Source organism: Chrysochloris asiatica, unplaced genomic scaffold (genome assembly GCF_000296735.1).
Source record: "Chrysochloris asiatica unplaced genomic scaffold, ChrAsi1.0 scaffold00182, whole genome shotgun sequence".
NCBI classification, from domain to species: Eukaryota; Metazoa; Chordata; class Mammalia; order Afrosoricida; family Chrysochloridae; genus Chrysochloris; species Chrysochloris asiatica.
The window spans coordinates 1867331-1877823 of record NW_006408700.1 but is presented as its reverse complement, the minus strand read 5'-3'; the positions used below and the strand labels follow the sequence as shown (position 1 = coordinate 1877823).

The following is a 10493-nucleotide window of genomic DNA, read 5'->3' as shown; positions in this document are numbered from 1 at the left end:
GAAGAGCAAAGATGTCAGCTTGAGGACAAAGGTGTGCCTGACCCAAGTCATAGTACATTCAATAACCTTATAAGCATGTGAAAGCTGGACAGTAATTAAGAAAGACCATTAGAAAAATTTATATATTTGAGTTATGGTGTTGGAGGAGAATACTGTTAAGAACCATGGACTGCCATAAGAACAAACCAAAATGTGTTGGAAGAAGTACAGCCATAGTGCTCCTTGGAAGCCAGGATGGCCAGACTTCGTATCTTATACTTCAGACATATTATCAGGTGGGACCAGTCCCTGGAGAAGGATATTGTGTTTAGTAAAGTGGAGAGCCAGAAGAAAAGAGTAAGACCTCCAACTAGATGGGTTGGGGCACAGTGCAGTGGCAGCAGCAATGTGCTCAGGCAGAGGAAGGATTGTTGGTCCAGCGCCCAGCAGTGTTTTGTTCTGTTGTACTCAGGATCGCTGAAAGTTGGGACTGACTTGATAGCATCTAACAACAACAACAACAGAGTTTTTCTGAGAATTGGGAATGATGCATGAAAAGTACTTAGTAGAATTATACAAAACAAGCCAAAAATATCAGAAATTTCATAAATAAACTTCTAGGTCTCCAGACGCTCTTTTTTGTTTATAAAACCAAAATCATTACTTTTTCTCTGATTAAAATCACATGTGGTCATTTAAAACTCTTAATCTATATATTTTAAACTTTACATTTAAATTTGCTTTTAGATACTGAAAATATAAAGGAAAGCAAATTTACAAAAGTAACCATTTTAACATATTGATATATACTGTTATTGTTGTTGTTGTAAGTGCCGTCGAGTCGGTTCCGACCTATAGCGACCCTACATTGGGTTTCCAAGGAGTGACTGGTGAGCTTGAAACACCGATGTTGTAGTTTAAACAGCTTTGCAGTCTGGCGCATTAACCCACAGTCCCACACCAGGACTCCATACTGTTATTAGGGGCTGTCAAGTCGGTTCTGTCTCATAGCTACCTATGTACAACACAATGACACACTAGCTAGTTTTGCACCATCCCCAAAATTGTTATGCTTCAGCCCATGGTTGTAACCACTGGAGTGCATTTTGAGTGCCGTACAATCTATGGGGCTCATCTCTAGAGAATTCCATTCTCTATTCATCAGGTTTTTAGTGACTAAACCCTCTGATGTGAACCACCTCTTCCTTCTTCCTACTCTGCCTTAGTCTGGAGACTCCACTGAAACCTGCCCACCAGGGGTGACTCTGTTGGCATGTGGAATACCAACGCCATAGCTTCCAACATGAGCGCAACACACAGGTCACCACAATATGACAAACTGGCAGACACATGGTGGTTATATACTCTTCGTAATTTGGCTGGGTGTATCCGTTTTGCCCACACATCCATTCATATATTTTTAAAGAGAATTGGTGATTTAGTGTCATGAAGTCTTACTGTTAATGATAATGAATGTTTGTGAACTCAAAGAGGGAAAATATTTCTGAATTTTCTTTCCCAAAGGGGCTCAGAGTGGAAGGGTCATGGCTCTGGCTAGTAAAACATGTGTATAAATCCCAACTAGTGTTTCATTCCTCGTATTCTTTTGTTAGGAATCAGCAGTTGTTTGCCACACCTAATGCTGATGGGTGATATTCTGAGTCACATCTGTCCAGAAAACCCTGGTGAGTATCCTCAAAGGCCCATAATCCTTTTCAGTATGCGTGCTTGCGAGGCAAAGGTTGATTCCCCATGCTTGGTGTTGGTTAAGATCTTGTTACATATACTGTGTTATCCAAGTTCTCGATTTCTAAGTGTTCATTTATTCACGTCAAAATATCTATAATTTATATAATCCACATTATATAATTATATGTATTATATAATTGTTTCCAACATATATATTTGTTGTTGTTTTTGTTATATATATCTTGTAAGATGTCAGTTTGAGGACTAAGGTGCACTTAATCCAAGCCATAGTATTCTTGATAGCCTCATATGCATGTGAAAGTTGAACAATGAATAAGGAGGACAGTAGAAGAATTGATACATTTGAATTATGGTCTAGGAGGAGAATATTAAAGGTATACATTTATTTATAGCTGCAATAAACAACAACTGCTCCTGTGAAACCCTATACAGGGTCGCTATGAGTCGGAACTGACTTGACGGCACTTAACAACAACAACATCAGACTTAAAAGAGTATTTTGAGATAATATTTAATATTTTGTGGTTGTTGTTGTTAACTGCCGTTGAGTTGGTTCTGATCCATAGCAACCCTGTATAGGGTTTCTGAGGAGCCACTGGTGAGCTTGAACCACCAACCTTGCAGTTCAAACGGCACTGCAGTCTGGCACATTAATCGACAGCGCCACACCAGGACTCCACATTTTGAGGTAATGCTTAATATACAAATATTTAAGAGTATTTTTCTTACAACTTTTGAGACATTCGACATTCACTTTGAAGAGTTTGGAAGAATGCAACTCCACTCGCTATTCTGCTATGTTGTGATAACCATCTTTCTCCGGAAAGTTTTAAATGTTTTCACAAGTATTCCCACCTTTATCATTGCACATTTTTGTAAATCTTGTTGGAACATTACTCAGAAACAGGTTGTGCCTGTGAGCAAGATCTCTAACTGAATTCAGTAAGACTTTCTGTAGTTTTCATTTCATGATTTTCACTCTGATTATTCTCAGTCTTGTAGATCAGGATTCACATTTATAGCTGCAATAAACAACATTTGCATGCCTATTTTGATCTTATAGCACAGGCATAATAGAATATTATAATATACAAATCAGAAGTATAAAAATTTACAGGCAAATCAAAAGAAAATCCATACAGCTAAAAACTGGGATTTGCTTCTACAATCTAATGTAATAAAGTCCTTAGTTCTCAGTAACATAATGGAGAATCTATTACTAATTACCCTTGAACAACAACAACAACAAAACAAAATAGAAATGAGAATAGCTTTGCCAACCACCATATACACAAGCACACATAAAATCGTATTATCCCTCTATTTATTTTTATGTATTTAATAATTGTGAAAAGGAGCTCTGGTAGCATAGTGGTTACGAATTGGGCTGCAAACCGCAAGGCCAGAAGTTTGAAACTACCAGCGGTTCTGCAGGAGAAAGATGAGGCTTTCTGTTCCCGTAAAGATTTATAGCCTTGGAAATCCTGTACAGGGTCGCAATGAGTTGGAACCGACCCCATGACACATAACGTCGATGACAATAATTGTGAAAATATTTCCCAAATATTTTTAGCATAAAACATCTAACTTAATAGTAATAATCACATACTGTGTATCTACAGAGCTCTGGCTATTTTCAGTAGAAATTAACAAATAAACCAGCATTTGGATGATGGATGTGTCATTGCTTCATGTAACGCACTCCTTTATCTGTGGATAGAGCGGATGTTTTAAGGTGCCGTTTAGTGGGTTCTGACTCACAGTGACCTTAGGCACAACAGAACAAAACACTGCCCAGTCCTGAACCAATGTCACAATTGTTGTTACACTTGACCCCATTGCTGCTGCCACTCTGTCAATCCACTGTGGATAGTTGTTGTTAAGTACCATTGAGTTGGGTCCAATTCATAGCAACTATATAGGGGTTTTGATGCTTTAAATTTTCTTGGGAGCAGAAAGCCTCATCTTTCTCCCATGGAGTGGTTGGTGGTTTCAAACTGCTGATCTTATGTTTCATAGTCAAGTGCTTACTGAATGGAGCCACAATTGATATGTTCAATACAAACATAACTTTACATTTCTTTCCCTTTACTTTTTAAAGTTATATTTGTCTCTCTTTTCTCTTTTTTTTCCACAAATTTTCTTTCTAGTATTTATCTATTTTTTGTCCTATGAAATACTTTTTAAATTTCCATTCTTTCAATACAGATATTATTACTGAATGGTGTATATGGGTTTTCTATAATTATTTTAGTCAGATAACATATATCCAACTAAGAATGTACAACTAGAACATTATATTAAAGCTATTTTGCCTACTCTAGTTGTAACATCATTTATTTTATTTGGTTTCTTGTAGCATCCAGAAAGGAACTAAAGAGTCTTCCATCCTGAAATTTTCATTTAGATCAGTCAACCTAGAATTCTGGGTGTTAAATATTAACGAAAATAAATTACAATTTGTGCCAGATGCAAAAAATTTTTTCCTAGAACATATAAATTGAAATAGTAAACAGTACATACCTTGACAGAACAATAGGGCATTTTCAGTGTTGTAATTGTAGGGACTTTTCCAAAACAAAAAACAAAAAACCAAACAAATTACTAGACACCGTAGGTACAATTAATTCTCTTTGATATAGCTGTCGAACCAATGAGAGAAGACCACGGCTTTGGAGAACCCTCCCTTCAATTACAGACATACCTAAAACCTGACCATTGTAACTTCCCTACTGGAAATCCCCTAACTGCCTTTAGAAATTCCAGACTTGCACCTGTTTGAATGAACCTTTGTCACTTTCAGCTTGAATGCTCCTATTTATTTGTAAACAGCTTCACATTCCATAAATTCTGTTGTCTCTTATTGATTTGCTTATCACATTTTTTCAGCATAGGGAAGTAGCAGTTCTCAAGTCTATTGTGTGAAATGTATGTCTCTGGGTACATCTGTCAAGCAGGTGTGGACAACTACACAAAAAATAAGGGGTCATTAAAACGGATGAATTTGGGATGAGAATGATTCCGAAAAGGGAATCAATGGGTTGAAGATTAGGGTGGTGAGGGGGGTCATGGTTATTACGCTGGCAATGTTATTAACAACATTTAAATTGAGATGAGGAAACTCTATGATTTGTTGAGGGTCAGGTACTCAGTTTCTCACACATTTCCTTTTACCTTCATAACAATAGGGATTAAGCGTTATTAGAGAAAGAGTAATTTTCATACCACAATGGGTTTCTTAGGATCTACAGAAGGTTGTTAGGGGCTGTAAAGTTGGCTCTAAATCATGGTGTTTTATGTATAACAGAACAAAAAGTTGTCTAGTCCTATGGTCCACCTGTCAATTTGTTGTACTGTGGTGGCTTGCATGTTGCTGTGTTTCTGGAAGCTATGCCACAAGTATTTTAAATACCGGAAGGGCCTCTCATGGTAGACAGGTTTCAGCTAAGCATCCACATGAAGACAGACTAGGAAGAAGGACAGACAGACTTCTTCTGAATATTTAGTCACTGAAAATCTTATGAAAAGCAATGGTGACCCAATGGGATGCAGAAATCATCAGACAATATCATGAATATTGCATGCAAGTAAAAATTTGCTAAAGATAACACAAAAATGTCTGCAACATACATGACTGGGACCTTCCAGAGGTTCAAGCTGGATTCATGATCATTCATTATAATACTAAGATACTGTTTCCCTTTTGTTAAGATCTATACTGAAATTAAATATCAGCATAGCAACAGTGGGTAAAACTCTGCAAGTGGCTTAGTACAAAAAAAAGACAGTGACACCAATCTATACTGCAAGACATTGTATTCTTCATATTTAAGCAACTGAAATTAGAAAAACCCAGAATAAAATTGTTACATTGAAAAATGGTTTTGATAAAATAGTAAAATGTATTAATTTTATTAACTCTCAATTCTTGAGTACATGCCTTTTTAATAAAACAAGAGACAATGGGAAGTGTGCAGAAAGCATGTTTGCAGAAGAAAGTAAGATGGCAGATTCTGAGTCAAGTAACTGTGTGACCTCATGACAAGCTGTAGTGGCATCCTGTTTCACATCCCACCAATTTTGCTGGAAAAAAATGATCATATAGAATCAGCTTTTTTGTCAGGCATGCTCTTCAAAGTGAATACACCAAAGTTACCAGTGCCAGGAAAATAATTGATTGGATTTGTTGACAATGATAAAATTCAAACAAAATTTCCATTTTGAAAAACTTTTGTATACTACCATGAGCTTGACAACTTCCAAATACATAAAATAATAATAATAATTGGATCAATAGTTATGTGAAAATATGATTCATTAGTTTTATATTGAAATGTATCAATAGCAGCAAAACCTGCATAAATCTGCAATGATCTGATATTTTCTAAACTATCAGTGTGAAAGCGTGTATAGACATAATATATATTCAAAGTGTGAATAGATAAATAGGTTTAATGTAATAACAGGCAAAGTTCTTTGTTAAGGATTTAAGTTCTTCATTGAAGCTAACCTCTGAGAAATTACCTTATATCAAGTTTGGCTTAAGAAGAAAGGAACTATTCACACTTATCTAAAAGGGCTATTAAAATTTCATCCTTTTCAAACTACTTATCAGTGTGAGACTACATTTTCTTCTACAAAAATCACGTTAAAACAGATTGAATGCAGACACATCTATGAGAATAAAGTTGGCTGTTCTCTATTAAACCAGACATAAAAGAGGTTTATAAAAATGTAACATGATTCTATTCTTCTCACTAATTTTCAAATGTAGTAATTTTTCATAGAATTGATGTTCATATTTTATGGCATACTGACATGTTAAAAATATATTCATGTCTGTATGTTTTAAAATTTCTACGATGGTAAATAACAAGAAAACCAAATTCAATTACAACTTCAATCTTTTCTCCATTTCAATATTTTCCACACAGAATCCTTAAATATTGCTAGTTGGGGATTGATTTTTTTCTTCAGTTCCTTCATCTTGAGAAATGCTGAGCATGTTCTTCCCTTTCAGTTTTCTAACTCCAAATCTTTGCACATTTTTTTGTAATATTTAACTGTGTGTACTCAAGCTGCTCTTTGAAATTTTGTATTCAGCTCTTTTACCTCCTCATTTCTTCCATTTGCTATAGCAAATTAGAGAACAAATTTCAGACTCTCTTCTGACATCCATTTTGGTATTTTCTTCTTTCTTGTTTTCTTAATGAACTTTTGCTTCCCCCCTGTATGATGTTCTTGATGTCATCCCACAACTCTTCTGGTCTTTTGTCGTTAGTATCTGCTATATCAAATCTGTTCTTGAGATGATCTCTAAATTCAGGTAGGATATATTCAAAGTCATATTTTGGCTCTTGTGGTCTTGTTTTAATTTTCTTCAGCTTCAGCCTGAACTTGCAATAGATGGTCTGTTACACAGTCTGCCACTGGCTTTGTTTTGGCTGATGATATGAAGCTCTTTCACCATTTCTTTCCACAAATGTAAAGAATGTGATTTCTGTGTATTTCATCTGCTGAGGTCTAACTATATAGTCATCTTTTATATTGCTTATAACAGGTATTTGCAATGAAGAAGTCATTGTTCTTGCAAAATTCCATCATGTGATCTCCAGCAGCATTTCTATCACCAAGGTCATATTTTCCAACTACTGATCCTTGCTATATGTCTCCAATCTTTGTATTCCAATTGCTAATAATTATGAATACATCTTGATTGCATGTGTGATTAGTTTCAGACTGAAGAAGTTGGTAGAATTATTCAATTTCAGCATCACTGGCTTTAGTGGTTGCTGTGTAAATTTGAATACTAGTGGTATTTTAAGGTCTTTCTTGCAGGCATATGGATATTACCCTATCACAAACAGTGTTTTACTCCAAGGAAGATCTTGAAATGTTCTTTTTTATGATAAATGTGATGCCATTCCTCTTCAATTTGTCATTCATGGCATAGTAAACCATGTGAATGTCAGCATCAAAATGGCCAATACCAATCCATTTTGGCTCACTAATGCCTAGGAGCTCTGGTAGCGTAGTGGTTACGAATCAGGCTGCGAACCACAAGATCAGCAGTTCGAAACTAAGGCTGTTCCGTGGGAGAAAGATGAGGCGTTCTGCCGTTCTGCTCCCATAAAGATTTACAGCCTCGGAAACACTGTACAGGGTCGCTATGAGTCGGAACTGACTCCACGGCACAAAACAACAACAACAATGCCTAGGATAACAATGCTTATGTGCTACATTTAATTTTTGACAGTTTCCAAATTTCCTAGATTCATACTTCATGCATTCTATGTTCTGATTATTACTAGATGTTTTCAGTTGTTTATCTTCATTTTGAGTTATGCCCAATAGAAAATGAAAGTCCCAAAGGCTTTACTCCATTCGCATCATCATGGTCAACTCTACTTTGAGAAGGCAGCTCTTCCCCAGTCACATTTCAAGTGCCTTCCAAGCTGAGGGGCTCATGTTTTGGCAGTATATCTGGAGAACATTCTAGTGCTTTTCATCATATTTCAGTATTCAATATTCTAGTGCTGAGAGTGCGCCTCTGCTAATCATAAGGTTTTCAGTGACTAAAGAGTCCTAAGTAGTCTGGTTCTTCTTTTACTTAGGCAGTCTTTGTCTGGAAGTTCAACTGATACCTGTCCAATGGGAGACTCTTCTGATATTTAAAATACTGGTGCCACAGTTTCCAGAATTACAACACCATGCAAACCGCCACAGTACGACAAACTGACAGAAGAGTGGTGGTTCTTTATACTAAAACTTGAACAAATGTGAGTTTCCAGGGATGTTGTTGTTATTGTTAAGTGTAGTCAAGTCAGTTCTGACTCATAGCCATCATATAAAGGGTTTCTGAGAAGAAGTTGATGAGTTTGAACCATTACCCTTACAGTTAGCACTCCTGTACTTATCCTACAGTGCCACACCAAGACTTCACTTCCAGGCACTAGAACATTATATAGGACATAGAATTGAGTTCTGAGAAAACAAATTTAAACAGAAAATATCTGTTGTTCTATTTTCCTCACCATAGCTCCTTCCAATATTATTCTTTTGCAATTAGCTTGTTAAAATAAAACGGTCCCTATTTTGTGATCAGAAATAACTGGAGATGAATGAAAATTAAGTTTAAACATAGATATTCATGCTTAGAATAATAAAAAAGGTATTTGAAATGGAAATGAAAAGATTTAATGAACAACAAAAACATACATGTCAAAAAATAATCTTAGGAAACTGGACTTTGGGGACAAATATGAGGGAAATTAAAACAATTCACAGAACAATTCCATGATATTTTATTTCCATTTTCCCACAAATTTTGAAGCCCATGTGTGTATCTTCCAATTATTACAAAAAATTAAAGAGAAACTGTGATAAGAAGAATTCAAAAAAATTTCAATAAATATTTGGCTAGAACATAAAAGCTCTGTTCTAAATCTTTACATACATTAATTAATTTAATCATTTTATAAATAAGTGGACAAAGAATCAAATATGATATGGGAATATAATGAGGTAGCATACTGGTGGTGCTTTGGGTTAGCCATTGGGCTGCTAACCACAAGGTCAGTGGTTCAAACCCCCATCAGCACTCCATGAGAGGAAGCTGTTAGCTCCTGTAAAGATTTACAGTCTTGGAAACTCTATAGTGGGTTGCTATGAGTTATAATTGACTTGATGCGATTGGATGTGTTTTTCTGTATTTTGAAAAATAAATCTGAATCCTCTTTGACTAGGATATTAAGTATCTGTTGTTAAATATTTTAAGAAATTATTCAATAATATCATATTAATTTAGGAGTCCTGGAGTGGCACTGTGAGTTAATGCGTGAGACTGCAAAGCCATTTGAACTGCAAGGTTGGTGGTTCAAGCTCACCAGCTGCTCCTTGGAGACTCTATACAGGGTCACTATGGGTCGGAATTGACTCAACGGCACTTAACAACAACAACAACAACAACATCATTTTAATTTAATAAGTTTGCTCAAATATAAACATAAATAGAAATGTCTCCTGCACCTTTCCTGATCAATCCATTTTTACAAACTAGAAAAAACTGTGTGTAAAATAAGTCTAAACAATTATATATTTTTGGTACTTATAAACCAAATATTAGAATGTAATCAATTTTTTTAAATGGGACATGACAGAGAATATAAAACACAAAATGTAAGCGATGGTATTTAATAATTACATGATCAAATATGCATATGTTCATATAAAATATCGAATGCAAATATAAACATTTAGGGTGACTTACCTTTGATATCACTTTTCTCTAAATCCTTTAGTGCTTGAACAAACGACAGCTGATTTTCTGTGAGCGGCCAGCTATTATACAACACCAAACACTGAATAATATATTTGTAAGCCTATGAAATAAAATTCAAGATTAAGAATAATCAAAAACAGAGACAGTACCCATATTTGTTGTTGTTGTTCATCATGGACTTCATTTAGATTTCCAGTGACCCTGTATAGGGTTTCCAAGAGCAGCTGGTGGGTTCTGAACTGCTGACCTTGCAGTTAGCAATGTAGTTCTTATCCTACAGTGCCTTTAGGTACATATGAATGAATTTTTTTTCTGGGTTACAGATAATAATTTATAAGGTTACTATGGATCAAAGAGACTCAGTAGCAGTAGGTTTGGATTTTTGGTTTATAAAATATTAAGTGTCGTCCAGTCAGTTGTGACTCAGAGTGATCCCATATAGGGTTTCCAAGGAATGGCTGGCTGGTGGGTATGAACCACCAGCCTTGTGGCTCAGTACTTATTCTACAGTGCCACACCAGGA

The 10493-nt window shown here is 35.6% G+C and overlaps 1 protein-coding gene across 1 annotated transcript in view; it reads right to left on the bottom strand.

Moving 5' to 3' along the window:
* The window catches only part of ADGB (androglobin), a 330382-nt gene that overhangs the window by 44740 nt on the left and 275149 nt on the right, over positions 1 to 10493 (bottom strand). Inside the window, 1 exon segment of the mRNA XM_006872054.1 lies at positions 9959 to 10070. Within this exon segment, the coding sequence (XP_006872116.1) occupies positions 9959 to 10070 (112 nt within the window).